The sequence below is a fragment of the Dipteris shenzhenensis genome, chromosome 19 (genome assembly GCF_047967505.1).
Source record: "Dipteris shenzhenensis isolate YYH24624 ecotype China chromosome 19, Dip_SZ_1.0, whole genome shotgun sequence".
Classification (NCBI taxonomy): Eukaryota; Viridiplantae; Streptophyta; class Polypodiopsida; order Gleicheniales; family Dipteridaceae; genus Dipteris; species Dipteris shenzhenensis.
Genome location: NC_141614.1, coordinates 14901810 through 14924433, shown reverse-complemented (window position 1 = coordinate 14924433; position 22624 = coordinate 14901810). Strand labels below are relative to the sequence as shown.

General features: G+C 44.6%; 1 protein-coding gene across 2 annotated transcripts in view; it reads right to left on the bottom strand.

Annotated features, from left to right (window-relative positions):
• The window catches only part of LOC147890138 (phospholipase D beta 2-like), a 124507-nt gene that overhangs the window by 24588 nt on the left and 77295 nt on the right, over nt 1-22624 (bottom strand). Inside the window, exon 9 of one of the 2 annotated variants that reach the window (XM_087390179.1) lies at nt 1314-1511. In XM_087390179.1, coding sequence (XP_087246305.1) covers nt 1314-1511 — 198 coding nt within the window. The remainder of the gene's footprint in view (nt 1-1313; nt 1512-22624) is intronic. The other variant, XM_087390180.1, reaches the window with a different exon arrangement.

The window sequence follows — 22624 nt, the reverse complement described above, 5'->3', positions numbered from 1 at the left end:
TGCATAAAAGTGTACAAGGTGGCCTCATGCAGGAAGTGGGTGATCAGAGCAGCTTTATCTTCCAAGAAAAGATCTGTTAGTAGGGTGGAAGGACATGTGGAGTACTCAGGAGATAGGCTATGATTGAAGTGGATGTCACAATATGTGGTGTGAGTGGATGGTGTTGAAGTAGATAGAATCAGCTCATCAGATGTATAGAACTAGGAAGATTGAAGAAGGTTGATCTAGGCACCGGTTCTTCTTCCCGTTCAAGCCACAATTTGGCAGCGGTTTTGTGTTCGCATGTCCCAAAATAACTTTGCCCCTATGCTCGGTATTCAGTTCCAATGGATTTGGTGAAGGAGATTCTCTCCGAATGTTCACATGTTTTGTACCTTGATTGCCTCCTTCAATGGGAGCATGAGATGGTAAAGTATTGAACAGATTTATCCTGAGTCACAAGACTTCTAGGGGGATTATTCGTCTCTATGTTGCTTCCATTAAGTTGTTTCAGGCTGGAACTTAATGCAGGAGCATGAACAAGAGAAGGATGATAAAAAGTTCATGGCCTTCAATGACACATGGTCACAACTGACAGAAGCTAAGATTATCTATGGGTTTAAAAATAAAAATCAGATACTGATGAAGAAAGGGAACAGTTGCCCAATGCTGTAAGGCAGTACACCCCCTTCAGATTTTTCCTTCAGGAATTACAGACCGTTATCTTTTCTACCACATCTTAAACAGGACAACATTCTTATAGAATATCTCTTGTATCTACATATATATCTTTTGCATCATCCTAAGACTCAGGAAAATTGCTCAAAAAAATAAAATAAAATAAGACTCGGGAAATTTTCATTTTTGTTCTTTAAATCATTCCTGTCATATTATGATTTGTTTACTACATTCTCATAGACATTTGAGCCTTTTGAAATTGCTAGTAACTTTAATTCTCGCCAACTTCTCTCTTTAGCAGATGTTCACTTTTCCTGCCACTTACACTCCTTAGTGAGGTGCTTCCTTGCCATGAATCAGGTCAACCATGAGCACAAAAGGCAACATACTCTATAGATTCCTTTACCCCCAGAATCAAAACCAGTGACAACTCAATGCTTCCTAACCATTATACCATGTTATTCATTTCTCCTCTCAATCAAAAAGCCAACTTTTCTACTTTCAAAAATTTCCACAACTATGGGTTCAATGGATAATATTCATACTCGTCTATATTATGTAATGAAATTTTGAAGAGGATGTATTGAATCTAATATCAATACAAACAAATAATTTGTAACAATTCAGGCATAAAGGTTTAACAATCAAAGGTTTACCTGGCCCCTTGGAGGGTCAGATCCACTGACCAATGTGTGATGTGGCTGAAAAGCACCCATGGCAATCTCTGTATCTCTTGTCCCATCCATGGAGCGCTGATTGATATTGGCTGATCCAATGATAACATATTCATCATCAATAATCATTCCCTTTGCATGGACGTATATCATAAATCGTCTAGTCTTCAAAACTTGGGCCTGAGTCAAAATATCTTCAAGAATCAAACCCTTCCATAACTTTCATGGAATTATCTCCTTTATTGTGTAATAGCATGAAAAAGTTCTTCCTCATTTGTTTTGATATTGTAACCATACTCTTTCCAAATACATGACACCATAATGATACACAAGCATATAAAGCAAGGTTGTAGTGAAATTCAATTCATATTAAAAGGTGTACTAGTGTGAGAGGCAGGTTATAACCCCTCTTCGCTATTTGTTTTGCTGCAAGGTACATATTGGAACATATGTTAACATCTCTTGGATGTACAAAGAGAAGTTGGAATTAGTCTTTTATAAATAATGTTACAACGAATTTTAACTTTATGCAAAAGGGTGCTCTAGTATGTGTAGTTGTAACCCCTCTTCTCTATGGGGTCTACAAGAAGATGGAGAACTCCGTAAGCTTGAGTGTCTAGGGGAAATTTTCTGAGTAAATGTATGGTGGGTGGTCATGTTCCCACGGGGGATATATTGATGAAGGGTTAAGGTGTAGTGTAAATTAAAAAAGAAGGAAGAGGTATGGGGAAGAGGATATCGTGTAGAAAGACAGGGCTGAGATTGTACAAGGAGTTTTTGAGAGCATTGGAATGGAAGGACAGCTTTTGTAGCATGTCGCTCTCCTCCCTCCTTCACCCTTGCTTGGATCTTCCATATGAAACACACAAAAAATGTTGATAAATAAAATTGGTCTCATTCTGGTGGCTTTTCCGGGTCAACATTGGTCACAAAGGGAGAGAGAAACTCACGACTCAGCATGAAGGCCTGGCTTCAAAGGACAGGAAGCAGTCTGAAAATGGACATAGCGATGCGGAGGAATCGGTAACCTCATGGGGTGTTTTCTGCAAAAGTGATGGTTGGTGGTATGGATATAGATAGAGACAAAACCGTTGTCAATAATAAAATAATTGTTTGGGCAAGAAGCTAATGACCGACAACCAATCACGGCTTTGTAGAAGCGTGATGACAGTATTGGGCCAAGCGGCCCTATTTTGATAGCAACTTGATTTGATAGGTCTGTCGATTGATTTGGAAGGAAGGTAGCTCCTGATATGGGTGATTTGGGCTGAATGATGGCTCTATCTCTATCTCGTTGTCTAGCGGCGATGCTGAAATACGACATCGCCAGCTATGGACAACAAAATGGTGGAAGAGGGATGTAAATAGAACTGATGAGACATGATGTCTCGTTGGAGGAAATCCATGCTCGGTTTGTATACATGGGATGAAATAGAGGCTTGTCATTGTGTAGACGGTAGTGACTCCACGTGCAATAGGGATCTTGGAGGAATGCCGACAGAGACTTCACTCCTAAGCAACTCCTTGGGAGAGCTTTGCAAGCACGAGCCTAACACTTGTGTCACTCAAGTGTCTACCGAATTGTGTCAATGTGATTCCACAAGAATGAAGAGGGAAGGAGAAGAGAAGAAGGGAATGTAGGAGAGGGGAAGGGATGTGGAAGAGAAGGGAAGAATGGAGGGAGAGTAGTGGCGATCACAAGGCAAGACACGATCGAAAGTAATAAGTCTCACTCACAAGAGGGTAGAGAGAATGAGAGCTTGAGTTCCAAAAGTTTGCAAGTACACAATGAAGACCAATGTCAAACTTTTGGCCATTTATACAATCCACCTTTTTAAGGGAGGGCTAACCCTGTACTCTCTTTCACCTCTCTCACTCTCTTTTTACAAGCACTTGGACCCATATGGCTCCAAGGCGGATATCATATATCTTTTTACAAGCACTTGGACCCATACAGCTCCAAGGCGGATATCATATTGCTTTTCTCGCATCTTCTCCTACTTCTCTGCCTTATCTTTACAATCATTGGGCGCTTGCATGAACTATTAACCGTGGCGGTTAACATTCCTCCCTTCTTGTGTTGTCGTATGCCTTCTCGAATTCCAGAAGAAGAATGGCGAGAGGCTGCGACTCCTCCTGGACCACTCCACTGCCTCCAAGAAATTGAAGATGTTATCCAGGACGCTATGCTCCTAGACAAAGCCGCGGTCTGCGTCTCGTGGATGATGTTTGGTAAGTGGGGTCGCAGACGCAAGCTCAAGACCTTGGCCAAGATCTTGTACGCGATGTTAAGAAGGGTGATCGGCCTCCACTGGTAGATGTCTAACCTATCACCTCCCTTTGGAATCAGGCATATCCATCCTCTGCTCAAGGAATGTGGGAGGGAAACGGTGTTGAAGATCTCCTGGCAAGCTAACCTGAGTGGGGTGGAGATATACTCAGAAGCATTGAAAGAAGCTCGGAGTCAGGCCATCCTCTTCGAGGCACTTCTGGGATGGAAGAGCATGTAGGGCCTCTTAAAGCTCCTCATTAGTAAAGAGCGTCTCCAACCGATTGCTAAGAAACAACGTAACAACTGAGGGGACCTGCTCCCACACTGCCTCTTTGGCTAGAAGAGTGGTGGGTGAAACCTCCTCTCATTGAAAGAGCTGTTGGTAGAAGGTTGTGGTCATCTGGAGGATCTCCTAAGGGTCAGTGTGTATATGTCCTTGTGAGTCCCTGAGTCGTTGGAGCTGGATCCCTGCAGACTGTGGTCATGTGATCTGAAAACACTGTCTGGTCATCCTGTCACCTTGTTGGACCCATTTGGCCCGGGAAGAGTGATAGGAGAACTCTGCTCTGCAAACCTCCAAATCTTGTAGCTCCAATCGTGCACACTCTAGGTGGTCCCTGAACCACTGGGACCCTGAACCCTACTCCTTGAGTCACTTAATAGACGCTAGGTCTCGCCGAAGTGCTCTTTCCCGCTCATGAAGGGTAGCTCTCCGTCTGAGAGCCTAGCACTATAGCTCCTGATTGCTTCGTTGAATCCTCTCAGCCACCCATACCGCCCACCCCTCAAGGGGTGTGCCCTCGGGCCATCTCCAGAGCTCCGCTACACCTGGTATACGGACCCTCTTTTGGGGAAGTTTGTGAGGAGGTTGCTCCAGATGGAGAACTGCCGGAGAATGGTCTAACATCGTGGTACCCACTAGAATGCGGGTGGAGCAGCCACAGAGTAGGGCCCAGTCCCCTATGTAGAATCTGTCTGGGTGCTCCAGCAGCCCGTCTCATGATGTTGCTGTCCAAAGGAGAATTGTGGGCTGCCCGAAACCCTGGTAAACTTAGAATCGCACCATGGATCCCTACCATTGATCCTGCTCTCAGGTACTCCTCTTCCCAGCTAGCATCTCTGCGAAAGAGGCTCCTCCCTGCTTATCCTCCATGAACTCAAGGTTGTTGAAGTCACCTCCAACAATCCATGAGTCCATCTCTGGGAGGCAATCTATGAGCCGCTGCCTGAAGGCCGGTCGGTGCTACCTGCAACAAGCAGATGCATATACATTCAGGAGACCAATCCGAAGCTCTCCTTCTTGAAGACACATCCATACTGAACGACCTGGAATTGAGCTCGTCCTATGCAAATACCTCTGGGGCCACCGCCTAGGATGCCAATATACATACTCTTGCACTCCTACCAACTGCAGGGGACCAAACCTCTAGGCCCCTCCTAGGGAAGAGGTGGTGTCGGCGTGTGATGTCCACTACTGAGAACATGTGCTATTGAATCAAGAGGAAGTCAATTGGTCTGCCTACCAAAGCCCACTACAATTCCTAACAGAGAATCAAGTTACGTGCACGGTCATGAAGCCCATGCACGTTCCAACTCACCACTGTCAAGCTCATGGGGATGGGACGGCAGCACACAAGGCTTGCCTGTGTGTGGGAGCCTGCTATAGGAAACCGTACTTCAACGACTTCGCTAGAGGTTTGGAGGGAGATTAGTCTATGTCCATGCGTCGACAAGCCAGGGTCGCAACCAGCTTAATCCCAACCTTCCATGCCCAATACTGCACAAAGGAGACGTCTACTCCAAAAAGATTGGCACACTGTTGTAGCATCCTATAGTTGGGCTGTGTGAGTACCACCTCTGGTGGCAAGCGGATCACTGCTACTGCCGAGCCTGAACCTGGCTTCGCTGGGGAGAAGCCAAGCCTGAACCTGGCTTCGCTAGGGAGAAGCCAAGCTGGAGATGCGCTGAAGCACCGTGAGCGAGCCAAAGGTCCATGCCTTGTGGCCCCAACCACTCGTCCATCATCTGGTACATCTGATGCTCCATCATCGCTCGAAGAGCTCTAGAGTCCACTTCTCCATCCCTATGGAAGCAAAATGGAGGATCCGGGCCAGGTGGGTACTGGATCCTACTGTATTGATGCCCCCTTTTTGGGGCTGCAAGACAGAAAGGTTAGCTCCAAGGGCATGGGGTATGAATCTGGGATCTCCAAATAATTCCACGGTCCCAACTGCCAAAAATCTCTCATTAGAGGCCTCCCAGCTCGCATACAAAGGCTTGAGGACTAGGCATCTGCGCCCCTCTCCTCGAAGATATGCGAAGAAGAAGCTGAATCTTGGGTACTCGACGAGCCGACCTAAACCTAAGTAGAGGTTGACGGGGTGGCCTTTGCCTTGCCCCTACTCACCAATGACGGGTCCACTACCAAGTCAGGAGGGGTGCGCAAGGAAGAGACCCCAGGCAAAGCTACTACTGCTGTTGCCTGGGGAGCTAGGGCGATGGGTGGAGGGAGGAGGTGGGTGGTGAAGGTAATTACAGAAGGAGGAACGGGTGGAGGAGGTAGGGGGGAAGCCACGGAGGATCTGTCACAACCGCCGCCTCCGACTCTGAAGGGTACTGTAGGACTGTGCCGAATGCCCACCCGATAGAGGGAAGGATGGCTCGATATTTCCTTGGAAGCCCCAGCAAGCGGAGTGTCACTAGAAAATGGGGAACACGGTGAGTCGACGAGTCCATGTCCTCCACCGTCAATCCATGATACCAATGAATAAGATACACTAGATGTGGGCCCAAGAGAACAAGGCTCCTCTACACGAGAGCCAGAGCAGTATCCGGGGAGCCAAGCTGGATGAGGAAGACACCCCGTCCATAGATAGTGACCTCATCTAGTCCTTGACTTGTCTCCTCGAGGGAGTGAGGCCAACTATCCTGCCTACAACTGTCCTAACCTGTAGAAGATTCACTACTTGTTGTACCTGTTGCTTCTCCACCGGTGAAAGAAGAACTTTGACAGCTGGGGGAGTCGAGAGTGCTACCATAGAGCCCCTTTGGCTAGACCAAAGGTCCCAAACACCAGGACTGAGCCATAAGCTGCACCTCCCGCCAAAAGGCGGGAAAAAGGAGAACGAAAGAGAAGAAGGAAAGGGTGAAGAGAGCGCCCGTGAGTGAAAAAGTCCGCCAATAACTCGTCAACCAAGGGGAAGCTCTATCTTAATCTTAGGATAAGTGCAGGCTTGTACAAGATTCATAAGGGAGAGTCAAGTTAAAGGGAAATCAGCCTTGGAGTTCTTCCACAAGCAAGCTCTTAGTCTTGGAAAAGACACTAGAATGCACAAATGAGAGCAGCCAAGAGGAAGAGCGAGCCGCCAATCAACTTTGAGGCGCACTACAAGCTATGGCTGCCTTCAATGAAAGGTGAATCTGATGGGACTGGCTAGACCTACGAAAGAGAGTCTTTGTTGGTTGGTCACTCCTTGCCAGCCCTTGGTACACGAACTAGCTTAATCTGTTGCGGAGTGTTTGCTCGAAGGGAACTTTGCTGGAAATCGCTTGCACCAAATGGCCCTGGCTGGCGATTGATGACGAAGTGGAGGCGGCCTTCTTGCGCCTCCTTGCACGCAGCAGTGTGGGCTACTGATGGTGCACATAGGCTGCAGCACGAGCTGGAACACACCCTAGAGGCAGGTTGTACGGCGACCACACGCCATACAATGGGCTTTGGTGGTTATGAACGTAGGGGAGCCGCAGACTCAATGCGTCCCCTTCGTGACGTCAAGCGCTACACGCGGCCAACCAGTAGGGCGAGTGGGAAAGGAAGAGCCGGGGAGGCTCTCAATCCAACTTGGAACCTAGAGGCCCTTATTTTATAGACTAGGCCAGCCAACTAGAAAGCATGTGCTTTCTAAAAGCTGGGCCTGCTTTTCTTGCCTAAAATAGGCTTTCCCCAAAATCTTGGGCTTCCCCAAAAGCAGGTGCTTTTCTCGATAGAGTAGGGCACCTTTGATGCTTTTAGCTCAAGTGGGCCCTTCATTAATTGGGGCACCACTTGTCTTGTGCTTTTCCCCTTAAAAAGTGGGGGAAAATAGCCTTGTCCAAAGTCTCGCACCTTGCACAAACAATATCCAACACTTTAACCCATTAGAGGTTAGCCAAATGCATGCATTCTAGTCCTTGGACTAATCCTAGTCCCTTGTGGGCATCCCCATAGTGTTATTTAAACAATCGCAATGCAAAGGAAAATAAAACTTGTTCTAGTACTGAAGTCAACTTTCTTTGACCAAAGTCAATCTCAAAGGTTTCTCTTTATTTCTTGGGACTTATTACAAACTTGTGACAGTGAGAAATTGCACATGGACAGTTACTGGGAAATAGCAGCAATTGCCTTAAAATAGAGTTAGTTTATGAGATTGTGGAGCTCAGTCTCAAGGTTTCTTAAGGGATTTTGAGCACATGTGAGAGCCTTGATATCCGCACATTGTATTAGGCTCTTAGTACATGCTGCTTTTGGTGATAAACTATGATGTATTATTTGAGCAAAGCCCCATTACAAAGTTCAGGACTTGCTGCTGTATATGTATCTTTTAAGGGTTTTCCTAGCCTAGTTTGAAGCAGTTGCAATCAAGTTATGCATGTGTAAAGGTCATGATGCGTGCAGATTTGTAGATAGTTCAGGATTCGGTTGATGTTTGCTAGGTGACAATTTGGCCTTTGATGGAGTTGCTAGTGTTCTGTGGGTCTAGGAAGGAGGACTTGGTTGGGCATTCACATGTTTTTTAACCGAGCATGGGTCTCGAATAAATGGCCCAAAGTAGAGTGGGATCTTTCTTTGGTGATCTTCTTGATGGCCATGCATTATTTGGTAGAGATATTTACCTCTACTAGTGAGGAGCTGTTGGATGCCTTGTCGTCGATTGCCTTGGTTGAGCAGTTTAAGCTGTGAGAGCCTTTAGTTATTTTGCAATAGATTGAAGATCTAAAGCAAGCTAGAAGGTTTCATAGGGAGTAGAATGGCTCCACATTTTTCTTGTAGTCCTCTGCAGGGTTGAGGTGGCACTTTCAGCCTCAAACTTGAATTTTTTCTAGCTCTCTTGGATGAGCATGTTATTTGCCCACTTGGGGCATTTGTTTTGACATGCTCTGCATGACGTATTTTACCATGAGCTTGCTTGGTGTTTCTTTTGTACTTAATAGAAGTCTTTTCTTTTGGGGAAAAAAAGAAGCAATTAGAAGGGGATCACGTCTTTCATGTGGCACTGAGATTCAGGAAATTATGGGCAAAGTATTTGGTTTGGGATGATGTTGATGTAGTGATATATACAATGATATGGTGGTGTAGGATAGACTGGGACTTAGTCTATTTTGGAGTTTTAGTGTGTTGTAGTTACCAAGTACTTGTACTTCATTTGGTTGAACATTTCAGTTGGAGTTCACTTGTGTTCACTTCTTGTTCTCTTGTGTTCACAATCCTTCTCCATTCTTGTTCCTTCATGTGGTATCAAAGCTAGTCGTTTCAGTTTGCTAGTCGTTTCAGTTTGCCTACTTGCTTCCCGCTCTCCCGCGTGCTCTTGTTGCAATTTTGTCGCAGAGAAGGGAGTTCTGCTTGCAAGCTGCCACCCCTGAGCTCACCCACACTTTGTTAGAGCTTGAGAGCTCAACTCCCTACTCGTTTGGTGCACATTGGTGGCCGTACAGCTCCCATACCAGCTCCCTATCAATCTCGCCATCAGCCCGGAGATTGGACTTGCCATTCGTTGCCCTTCAGCTCCGTACAGGCCGTACAACCCATTTTTCAACATGCCCCGTACAGTCCGTACTGTTTGTATAGATTGTTACCCGTGCCTCCTGCCCGAAATATCTGCCCATCCGTACTGTTGTACAGACTGTTTCCGTACACAAACTAGCAGGCGTACAGCCTGTACTGTACGGACTTGCTCGCATTCAGCCTCTGGGACAGCTCACATTTCAGACTTGCAGCTCGCATTCGACTCTACGGAGCGCCCATTTCCTCTCCAGCTCCGGATTCAGCTTGGTGGTTCAGCTTTTGCTCCTGTTGCCTCTGGGACAGCTCACATTTCGGACTTGCAGCTCGCATTCGACTCTACGGAGCGCCCATTTCCTCTCCAGCTCCGGATTCAGCTTGGTGGTTCAACTTTTGCTCCTGTTCCAGCTCGAGATCCTTGCTCCAGCTCATTTTCAACCTCTCCCAGTTGGTTCTTGCAGATAGCATTGCATAAGTGTCTTGCAGATTGCATTGCACAGGTGTTAGTGCATTTGGGACAGTTTTGGCTGCACATTTAGTGTAAATCATTGCTCAGGTATTGTGCATTTTTGAAGCCAAGTGTTGGCTGTAGGTTGATGCACTTTTGGATGCCTATTGAGTAAGAGTTTGCTATCGCATTGTGAGCCATTGTTTGGCTGAGATTCAAGCTGATTTTTTGGGGCAGAAATACATTGCATTTGAGCCAGTGTTTGGCTATGGTTGAGGACAATTTTTTGGGTCAAAAATATAGTGCTCTATTGCATTTTGTATTCCGGAAGGGATTGAGGTTTGAGCAGATTTACTGCTATTTCAGAGCAGCCACTGTTAGTGAATCCATTCAGAAGAATGCTACATGGGAGTTAGTTGATGCACCCATTGGCGAGAATGTGGTTGGCACCAAATGGATCTACAAGATAAAGTATCATGCAGATGGTACAGTTGAGAAGTACAAAGCCCGGTTAGTTGCCAAGGGGTATGCACAAGAAGAGGGGATAGATTATCAGGAGACCTTTGCTCCAGTGGGGCCAAGATGACTACCATTCGCTCTGGCATCTCTCTTGCTGCGTTTTATGTACCAGATGGATGCCAAGGCCGCCTTCCTAAATGGGGATCTCAAGGAGGAGGCCTATGTGCATCAACACCAAGGGTTTGTTGTTCAGGGACAAGAGCACAAGGTATGCAAGCTCTGGAAAGCCTTGTATGAGCTGAAGCAAGCACCTCCTGCATGGTATCATAAGATACATCAGTTCTTGCTGTCCCAAGGCTTTGTCAACACTAATACAAAACCAAATTTATATGTTCTGCAACAAAAATCAGATTTGTCATGCTTGTGCTTTATGTCGATGACATCATACTCACTGGCAATAATTTGCAGCAAATTGCAGCAGTGCAGTACATCTTGTGTCAGACTTTTGACATGATAGATTTGGGCCTCTTACACTACTGTCTTGGCATTGAATTTTGGCAAACCCAAGGGGGGATTTCTATGTCACAGACAAAATATTCAAAGGGGTTATTGTAGAAATTCAAGATGAAGAACTATAAGCCTGTGGCCACTCCATTGGAAAAGGGAATCAAGCTGAGTAAGCATGGCACAGCTGAAAAGTTTGATGGCACTTTGTACAGGAAGTTGGTTGGCATTTTGATCTCTTATGCTCCACGCAGCCCGACATTGCCTATGCCACAGGGCTTCTTAGCCAGCTCATGCATTGCCCCACAGTCACGCATTGGAATGCAACGAAGAGGGCTGCATTATGCTCCAGATGGTGACATTTCTCTGAGTGGCTTCACCGAATCAGATTGGTCAGGGGGCATTGATGATCGCAGGTCAACTTCCAGCTATTGCTTCTTATTGGGCTCAGTGTGCATCTCATGGCTCAGTAAGAACCAAGACCGTGTGTCTCTCTCCTCCAATGAAGTAGAATACAAATCTGCAAATTCAGCCACTATGGAATGAATGTGGTTAAGGAAGCTTCTACATGACTTGCATCATGCTCAGGATGGTGATGCAACTCCGATCTTCTATGACAGCCAGAGTTGCATTGCTATTGGAAACAATCCTGTATTTCATGCTTGCATGAAACACATAGAAAATCACCATCATTATGTGCGGGATTGTATCACAGATGGCTTCATTGATCTCACATATTGTTCCACTAAGGAGGACAATGTGGCAGATATCTTCACTAAAAGCCTGTCAGTGCCTCTCTTTACACGACATTGACATGGCTTGGAGATATGATAATTCAAACAATGTCAAGGAGGGTTGTTTTCTTTTGTACTCCCATAGGTTGCTATATCCACATGTGGATGAATTTGTGCAACCATGGTACTTTAGGTATTGTAGGTGCTTTTGCGATCATTCCAAAGCATTTCAACCATATCATGAGCCATTGCAGTGATTGCATAGCAATCAGTGGTCTTTCAGTCGTCCATTTGCCATTGCAAGTACACTCGCACTTATTCTTTAGCTTGCAATCATGTCTCTCAATGAGCATTTTGGTACCATGACTGACGTAGATAAGTTGGATGGACCTTGCAATCATGTCTCTCAATGAGAATTTTGGTGCCATGACTGAGGCAGATAAGTTCGATGGACCTAACTATGCTTTGTGGTCGTTTCCACTCTAGAATATCTTGGTTGGAAAGGGCTTATTGGACATCGTGAATGGTGATGAGGCTAGACCTGCTAGATCTAGCATGAGTAAATCTTCCACTTCTGGTACTGCCACTCAGGCTTCTACTACCGCTCCCACATAAGATCAGAAGAGGTTTGATCACAGGGATGCCCAAACTTTGTCTTTGATTGCATTGTCTGTGAAGACACATTAAGTCCACTATCAAGTCTTGCAAGACTTCAAAGGCAGCTTGGGATAGATTGAAAAGTATGTAGAATGTGAAGAATGAAGCAAGAAGCATTACTTTGAATAATAAGCTCAATTACATGTCCATGTGGGAAGGTCATACTATTTCAGCTCATATTGCAAAGATTACTAACATTCGGGATGAGCTCGCAGCTATTGATGAGGATATAGAAGACAAGAAATTGGTCTCTATCACCCTTAATAGTCTGGCTCCCTCATATGATACGTTTGTTACTTCCTTGACCATTATGCTCAAGGCTGCTCCACTCAGTTTTGAGGAGTTAGTTGGCTTGCTCTTACAGGAAGAAACGAGGACTTCCAATTCAGCCCGTTCCTCTTGTCGAAGTGAGCAAGCCCTTGCCACTCTTTGGAAAGGGTAAATCTCAAAAAAAGACCAGCCATGCTTATCAGCCCAAGAAGGAGGGGAATACAAACATAAATGCAGGGAATGTAGATAAAGGTGCAAAGGTGAAGAAAGGTAGATGCAATACAAGAAGCTTGGTCATTACATTGCAGAGTACCAGAAAAGGATTGCCAATGAGAAAAAGAGGCAATGCACAAGCAGTAATTATGTTGCACCAGCTGAGAATGCCAATGCTTCACCATCTCATGCAAATTTTTCGCAAGAGGGAAAGGATTATGTATTTACTGCATTTCAGAACAACTTTGGGATTTAATTGCACATGATGCTTCGCATGCTTTATCTGGTGATTCTTCACTTGCTGCCATAGATACTTGGTATCTAGATAATGGTGCATCGAAGCACATGACTCACAAGAAAGAGTGGTTTGAAAAAATCAAACCTGTTCATGGTAGAGAGGTTACTTGTGCCAATGATGCCACTCAGGACATCACACGAGTGGGAGATGTTCCCATCCTTATGGATTCAGATAAGAGAAAATATATCCGTGATGTCTGGTATGTTCCTGACTTCATGAAAAATCTTGTTTCAGTTCCATCCATGGCTCATGATCAACATATGCTTGTGGAATTTCAGGATGATTAATGCAGGATCAAGGATCCAAAGAAAGAGTATGAGATTGTGGCTCTTATGAGGCCAGCATGGGTCTTTACAAGCTTGATGCTCAACCCTATAATCAGCATGCTATTGCTGTCTCTTCTGCTACTCAAGGTGATTTATGGCATGCCATGTTTGGTCATGTACATCACAGAGATTTGGCATATTTGCATAATCATAATATGGTTGAAGGTTTGCCAAAATTACAGCAGCTTGCTCAAGAGGTGTTTGAAGTGTGCGCTCTTGGAAAGTTGCATCGCCTACCATTGGATGGTTCAAGTTCAGTAAGAGCACAAAGGGTTTTCTAGATAGTGCATAGTGATGTTTGTAGACCAATGAATGTCACAACCCATAGAGCATATCAGTATTTTGTCACATTCATTGATGATTACTCCAGGTTTACTTGGCTCTTTCTCATGAAAAGCAAATATGAAGTGTTCAATTGGTTTAAGGAGTTTAAAGAATTGGCTGAGAACCAAACCAATTCTAGAATTGGAACACTTAATTTTGACAATGGGAGAGAGTATACTTTACATGAATTTGAAGGGTACTTGAAATATCATGGGATAAAGCATCACAAAACAGTGCCATACACACCTAAGCATAATTCAATTGCAGAGAGGAAGAACATGACTCTCATGGAGATGACTCAGTGTATGCTGAAATTTAAGAAAATGGCAAAAGCATTTTGGGGTGAAGCAATTGTTACAACCACATATATTCAGAATCGATGCCCTACACAAGCATTGGTTGACAGGACGTCTTTTGAGGCATTTTATGGGTACAAGCCCAAGGTGAATCATTTCCGAGTATTTGGGTCTGCTGCATATGCTTTGGTACCAGCTGTCGATCCAAGCTTGATGATAAGAGTATCAAATGCATCTTTGTGGGGTATAGCACCGAAAGCTGAGGCTTTAGACTTTATGATCCAACCACAAGGAAAGTAATCATAAGCAGGGATGTTTTGTTTGCAGAGCATGATAGCATGCAACCCATTAGTGAGGCATTGTCTCCATATGATGATACACCTCTGGACATCATTCAGTTTGAAGATGATGCTGATTTGGGTCCGTCAGTTGATTTGGGTTCTCCAGTTGATGTTCCCTCTACCTCTCAGACTTCAGCAGGGTTGCCACATGTTGGGGGTTCTTTTCCCTCAAATGTTTCAGATTTGCAGCCAACTCATGGGGAGGGACAACCCAATATTTGGAAGCATTATCAGCATCGTGCAAAGGATGTTACTCCAAATGCACTTCCAGATGCTATTCCCAGTGGGAAGCTAAGAATTCAGTTCCTAGATGGGCTAGGTTGACACTTGCAGATGCTAAAGATCAGCCTGTATTGGGGAGAACCAGAGCCAACACTCAGAATGCTAAGAAGCAGGTGAATTTTGCTCTCATGGCCCAAGTGATGGAAGCTGAAAGTGAGCCTCAACGCTTTGAGGATGCTTAGGGCAATCCGGCATGGCAGAAAGCCATGGAAGCTCAGATTAGATCCATTCAGAAGAATGCTACATGAGACTTGGTTGATGTGCCCATTGGCGAGAATGTGGTTGGCACCAAATGGATCTACAAGATAAAGTATCATGCAAATGATACAGTTGAGAAGTACAAAGCCCGGTTAGTTGCCAAGGGGTAGTAGAGGGAATAGATTATGAGGAGACCTTTGATCCGGTGGCCAAGATGACTACCATTCGCTCTGCCATCGGTTGGTTTGTGTACCAGATATATGTCAAGACCGCCTTCCTCAATGGGGATCTCAAGGAGGAGGTCTATGTGCGTTAACCCCAGGGTTTTGTTGTTCAGGGACAAGACCACAAGGTATGCAAGCTCAGGAAAGCCTTGTATGGGCTGAAGCAAGCGCCTCGTGCATGGTATCATAAGACTTAATAGTTCTTGCTGTCCCAGGGCTTTGTCAACACTCATACAGAGCCACATTTATATGTTCTGCAACAAAAAACAGATTTGTCATGCTTGTGCTTTTGCTTCTCATTGGGCTCAGCGTGCATCTCATGGCTCAGTAAGAAACAAGACCGCATGTCTCTCTCCTCAAGTGAAACAGAATACAAATCTGCAAATTCAGCCACTATGGAATGAATGTGGTTAAGGAAGCTTCTGCATGACTTGCATCATGCTAAGGATGGTAACGCAACTCTAATCTTCTGTGACAGCCAAAGTTGCATTGCTATTGGGAACAATCCTGTATTCCAAGCTCGCATGAAACACATTGAAAACCACTATCATTATGTGCGGGATTGTATCACAGATGGCTTCATTGATCTCACATATTGTTCCACTAAGGACAATGTGGCAAATATCTTCACTAAAAGCCTGTCACAGTGCCTCTCTTCACACGACATCGACATGGCTTGGGGATACGAGACATTCAAACAACGTCAAGTGGAATTGTAAAATGACATTGTTTTCTTTTGTACTCCCATAGGTTGCTATATCCACATGTGGATGAATTTGTGCAACCATGGTACTTTAGGTACTTCAGGTACTTCTGAGATCATTTTAGAGTACTTCAGCCATATCATTGAGGGGGGATTTGTAGAGATATATACAATGATATGGTGGTGTAGGATAGACTAGGACTTAGTCTATTTTGGAGTTTAGTGTGTTCAAGTATTTGGACTATATATACCAAGTACTTATACTTCATTTGTTGAACATTTCAATTGGATTTCGCTTGTGTTCACTTCTAGTTCTCTTGTGTTCACAATCCTTCTCCATTCTGTATCACTCAGCTTAAGAGGCCCGTACGAAACTTTTTATGGAGTGGTCTAGATGGCACAACTGATGTTACAGCCAGGGTGGCTTGGGAGACCTTGATTCTTCCTACAAGAGAAAGGGGTTTGAATATCATCGACCCGGATCTACAGTGCAGAGCCTTACTCTGCAAGGTCATTGTGAGAGGACTTATGCCAGGGCAAGAGCCTTGGAAGGATTTCTTTAATAGATGCATACAGTCTCGCACGCCCACTTCAGGAGAGGATTGGACACACAGTATCAGATGGGTTTTTACCACAGCCCACCTCAGATCTCCCTCTTCCCCTCTTATGGTTGCTATCCTAAAAGCATGGGCAAGAGTACACTTCGCAGGATTCCCCCATCCACTCGTGAAGAGATTGAGAGGCAGCCTATCATGTGGAATGACAGTATTTTGGATGAGCAGGGAAGACCACTTGGAGCTTCTCCTTACATGTAGTGGCCAAGATGGGAGAGGGGCCTTGCATCTACCGTGGGAGCATGGAAAGCATTCAGGAAGCTTCCTGCAGACCGACAGGCCCAGATGGTTCTTAATCTTAGAGGAAGTGCAGGGAGAGTCCAACAGATTGATGCAGCCTTGCCCTTGGATTGGGTGGACACAGATGGCATGCCTATTACTTGCTCCACCTGGATGGGGGCATTTTCCAGATTGGGAGTTCCTTTACAAGTGATTGCTTTTCATGACACACATGAGGATGCCTTAGTCTTTGATGTTTCTTCAGGGGGCACGCTGTCCAGATCCATAGACGATATCTTGTTGGAGGTACCGTTTCAGCCAGTCAGGTTAGTGGGCTTCATGGAGCATGGCTCTCTTTCACAATGGTACTTGGATCCTGACCCGCTTCTCATCGCCTTGGGCTCATGGAGGCTGTGGCTCTATGGAGGTGTCCCAATTAAGTTTTTGCAGTGGGACTTTGGGGAATGGGAATGGATAGATGAAGGGCACCGAGAGGAGGGCATCCCCTTCTTTCGTTACACGGTCAGTAATGCCAAGAAATTCCAGCTCAGCTGTAGGGGTTGGAGGCCTACCAGAGCTCCTCATTGGGAGAACTTTCAGATTTCTGCTGACTTGCAGAAATTTGTTTGGCAGAGGCTCTGGAAATCCCACCGGAATAGAAAAATCACTCTCTTCTTTTGGCTTTCTATTCATGGTGGGATAGCAGTGAACCAATGGAGATCCAGGTTCGGAGCTGACCCTTCTTGCCCTCGTTGCCTTTCTGCTTTGGAGACAATACAACACTGCCTTTGGGATTGTAGACAGGCGAGAATCGTATGGAAGGGGATGGCAAGACTTTTCAGCACTTTTATTTGCCTACCTTTCTATATGACCTGGGGATCAATGGCTTGGCTTACTCTTTCAGGGCCCAGGTCTTCTTTGAGAGACTTGACTCCTCTTGGGCTCTTCACATCCGACGACACCTTGTGGAGTCGTGCTCTCTAGAGGATGTTCTGGCCACTCTCTTCAAGGCTGCTCATTCCTCAGTTGACTCTCCATGGGAGGTCTTAGCTAGCATTGCAGCATGGCACATTTGGAGAGCCAGATGCACTGAGGATTTGGAGGGTTCTCAGGTTCACCCTTTTCAGATCTTGGCCAGTAGTTGGACAGATACGGTAAACACTCTGATGGCCATTTGGGCGACCATGCAGGGATCATCTCAAGCAACCTCCTCCAGGAGAGTTACTTTTCTCAGATATTGGAGAGACTCTCCCTTCTTTGCTGAGACTTCTACAGGGTTGAGTTGGCATTTTCAGCCTCAGCCTTGGTTTCTTTCTACCTCATTCCTCTGAGGTGTTTTTATTACATGCTTAGCATGTTGTATTTCCGCACAGAGCTTGCTCTAGCGAGTTTCTTTCTTACTTAATAGAATTCTCTTTTTTGCAAAAAAAAAAAGAGTGCTGACGCTGCTGCTATTCACGCCTCAAGAATGCCGCTATCTGCCCTGACTGCAACATGAGCTGCTGCCTACGCTATTCCAGTTGGTCTGATGCCTTTTCTTGGCCGTTTTCTGCCCTAATTGCAAGCTGAGCTGCTGCTACAGCCCATACTGTTCTAGCCTTTGCTCCAAGCCCGCACTTCAGCCCGTATTGATGCAACATTTGAAGCAGACATGGAGTATTCCAAAGCGGGAATTGTCATTGAAAAGTAATCTGGTAAGAACTTTCCAACTTGGCAAACCAAGTTGAGGCTTCTAATTATGAAGGAAGGTTGTGGCAGGTGATTAGTGGTAAAGACAAGAAACCTGAATCTGATGAAAAGACAATTCTAGTGTGGGAAACTCTCAATGACAAAGGTCTTTCTATCATTGGTTTGGGTTTGTTTGATGACGTTATTCATCACTTGGATTTTGATGACACTGCACATGAATTGTGGGACAAGCTAGAGCATTTATTTGGCAACAAAATTATCAATTCCAAAGTATTTCTCAAACAAGAAATCTTTAAGCTCCATATGAAGCATGAAGATTCTCTTAATGCTCATTTGCTCATTTGAATCATATGGAATCCCTCATCACCCGACTTGCTGCTTTAAAGGCCCCTGTTGGGGAAGATGATTAGGTGGTTGTCCTCCTTTCCAGCATTGAGGATATTCCTCAATATCGTGATATCATACTAGCACTTCGTGTAGCACAAGATATGTCCTTTGATGAATGGTTGCAATGCTTCTCGATCATGATGAACGAAGGCACAAGGATGTCCATGAGGAGCAGGCATTATATTCTAAGAGTAAGAAGCCATTCAAACCTTTCAAATGTGCGTATTGTAAGAAGCTTGTCCATACAGAGGACCGTTGTTTTCATAAGCTTGCCAAACAACAATCCAAGGAGCATGCTAACTTGGTTGCAGTTGCCACTAGTGAAGAAGAAGAAGATGACACTCCGACACCAACTTTTGCTCTCGTTGCTCATCTTCGAAATCTGTCCCTCCCTCAGAAGGTAGATGAGGATGATGAATATGTCTTTTAAAATATGTCCATGAGATTGATGTATATGGGTACTCTGCCCTGGGTAGTCCCCAAAAAATTGAATGTAATAATCTCTTTGAGTCAATAAAGTTTCTAAGCCTTGGATAGTCCTCCTAAAATGATGTTTTGCTATCTATGGTGTGTGGCTCCTTGTCACCCTATTTTGGAGCGAGGAGAGGGATGTATTGTGGGAGCCATGTATTGGCTTTGATAGGGTCTCTTTATCAGGCATGGCCAAGTTTCAAGATGTTGGTGTATTGCTAGACTTATGAGCTGGTCATGTAGCCATGCTAAGACATAAGCCTCTGAGTCATGTTGAGTCTCAAGCCATGAGAGTACTTAGATCAAACTCTAAACATGCTCAGACTTTAGCCTCTGAGTTACTTGAGGTGCACAGATTAGTAGTCTGTCATTGTCATGTTCTGTTCTTGGTTCCATTCCAATAGTCCATCACCTTTCCTTCATGGGACGGTGTTAAAACATGAAGTCAAGTTGAGTGTGTTTTAGTGTGTTCTACTAGGAGTTCTAGTAGAGTCTTATGTGTGAGTGCCATGTGTCATATTGGGAGATATCCCATATACACTTTGGTATTCTAGTGTGTGTCTATACTATATATGATTGTACTGGTGTGTCACATCAACACACATCAAGGAGTCTACATCAAGCTTATCAATGTGAGTCTTCCCATTTGGTCTATAGCTCATCTCCATTTCCTTTCACTTTCATTATCTTTACATTTGAGTATTATCTTCGCTCTCCCTAGCCTACCCTCTCTCTCTCCCTCTCCCTCTCCACCACGTTCCTTCAATACATAAACTAGGTAAATCTCATGCAGTAATGGATTGCTTATCCTGGTTCCTAGTAGAGGATATGAAAGGAGTTACTTTCAAATTGCCAAATGCTCATTTGTTTACAGTAGATCTGATAGAAACATACTACGATGAAATGCTACACTATTTGTCATAGGGCACTTTTCCCGAGCATATACCCAAAGACAAGCACAGGCAGTTGGCCTTCAAAATTGTATCAATAGGGTGCAGATGGAGGATCCAAGATTCTTCCAAATCAACTTTAAAGACAAGACACTTCCTCAGAGAATAGACACGCAACCCTTTCTTCTTTGAGTCCCCCTCTAGCTTGATTCAGCATTTTCAGCCACCTTCTTGTCTTTTTAAAATTCATATTGAGTGTCAATTTCTTTCATACTTAATAGAAGTCTCATTTTTGGAGGAAAAAAAAGATGCACCTCACAAATCCAATTTATTACTAGACCATCAAAGACATCAAATTTTGTTCTCAAGAGAGACTTGTACCTGTTCATTGAGTATGGAATGAGACCACCCACTGTGTTTTCCTGATATCTTTCTGATTTCCTATGATTGGGTCATCTTCATGTTAGGCCTCCCCCTTGAAACAATTTGTGGAATGAGAGAGACTTGTACCTGTTCATTGAGTATGGAATGAGACCACCCACTGTACTTTCCTGATATCTTTTCTGATTTCCTATGATTGGGTCATCTTCATGTTAGGCCTCCCCCTTGAAATAGTTTGTGGGATTGGTACTTTCCCTAGGGTTCTATCCATTCTTAGGTCGTCTTCATGTTAGGCCTCCCCCATGAAAGCTTCTACGGGATTGGTACTTGCCCTCGCTAGGGTTCTATATATTGTAATTTACTTTCTTAAGATGAAGTTAATCTATATCTTATGGATTATTCGAGAGGACTATTTTGCACAGATTACGTTCTTGGCCTCTGCAAATCAAATTGGAGGCTTTAATTTTAATTTAATACCATCATATCATTGAGAGACACCTACTGCCTAGAATCTATTCACCATCAAGATTTTTTATCACTGAGAGACACCTACTGCCTAGAATCTATTCAATTTGTTAGAAGGTGGTAGAAGGCAATATAATATGAAAGTAGCAGTCAATGTATGCACAATATCCATCTAGGTGCAAGAAAAGGTCTAACAAGGATGGACATATACGAGTTGGAATATCATTGCTAGTACTACTGCCTAGCACATATAGAGAGCTAGATGCACAGAGGGCATTAGATCACGTATCCAAAGGTCCTCGGGGAACCTCAAAACTGGAAATTTGGAGCTATCTCCCAAGACAAAACAAAACAATATAGTGGGGGAGCTTGATAGCCTAAGCTTGCCCTCTTATAATAACAAACTCGATGCCCAATCAATGGTAGCTAGTCTACAAAACCCCAAGCAAGGTGAAGGAAGGAGGGATAAGCCCTGCAATTCCAGCCCACATAATCCTGGCCTGTCAACACTCCCAAAGGCAGTGCTGAATAGGCTTTGAAGCATGTGAGCAACGAGGGCATAAAGGAACTGCTCCAGGGCTCTCCCTTCACCTTTTTTTGGTCGTGAAGTAGGTTCTATTAGGTTTGAAAGAAAAAACCAAGAGAAAGAACTTACGGCATGAACACATCCTGCAAAACATGAGAATCTTGTGGTAAAAATACCACACATAGCATTTGAACATATGAAAAGCTGGATAAAACCCAGGTCTGTGGCTAGAAGTGCAACGTCATGTCTGTGATAGTCTCACATAAGAAAGGGAAACCTCTCCACACTTTGAAAAAACCATCCTTAGGGTCGAGACACCTCAAGCAGATAGTCACTAGAGTATGTACAACATCTGTCCAAATACTAGCCAAGTTTGAGATGGGTGGAACTGGGTGGCATCAATAGCCTCGGTGCATCTAGATCTCCAAACATGCCAGGTAGTAATGCTTGCTAAGATGTCCTCGCAAGTGTCCATTGAAGCATGTGCAAGTCTGTACTGAGACAAGGATGATTTGAAATATGCAAAACTACAAACATCCCCTACACCCAAATAGCCCACGAGGGGTCCTAACTCATAAAAAATCTTAGGTCCAATCTGCATAGAAGTTCTGCAATCCTTGTCCACATAATCCTGGCCTATCTATACTCCCAAGGGCAGGTCTGAGCAGACTCAGCTGAGCATCAAGGACAAGAGGGAGCAGCTTTGATTGCTCCTCTGAATGATTCACTGCTACCCGCCATGAATAAAAAGCCAAAAGAAGAGAGTAAGTTTTCTAATTCTGAGGGAACTCTAGAGTCTCCTCCAAAATCTATGAGGTAGTTTGAAAACGCTCTCAATGATGAGCTCTAGAAGGTCTCTAATCTTGACAGGAGTTTTAAACGTCCTGGCATTACTTTTTGTAAAATCAATGAACGGAAGGTGCTTTGCATGATTGCCTACTACAATCTATTCCCACTCGCCCAGATCCCACTGAAGAGATTTATGGAAACGCCCTCATAAATCCAAAGTGTCCAAGTACCAAGAGGGATATCCTCAATACGAGGGTCTTCATACCAACAGAAGTAAAATAACAATGCTCCAAAAGGCCACAAATGAAACTGGTGGTATGTTGGTCAGATCCCTTGTTTTTTAGATGTGGTTTTTGATGTGCACTAGGAGTCCCACAAGAGGCATATGACCTCGGGCTCCTGTGTCTACAAAAGCACACACCCATTTGATATTTCTATGCTACCCCCCATATGTAGATGCCCACTCCAGAGGGTTAGTTGCATCTATTTGCGCAGTCCTCGTCTGATTCTCACAAGAAGATCCTTGAAACCTTCCAAGACCTAGAGAGGATGTAG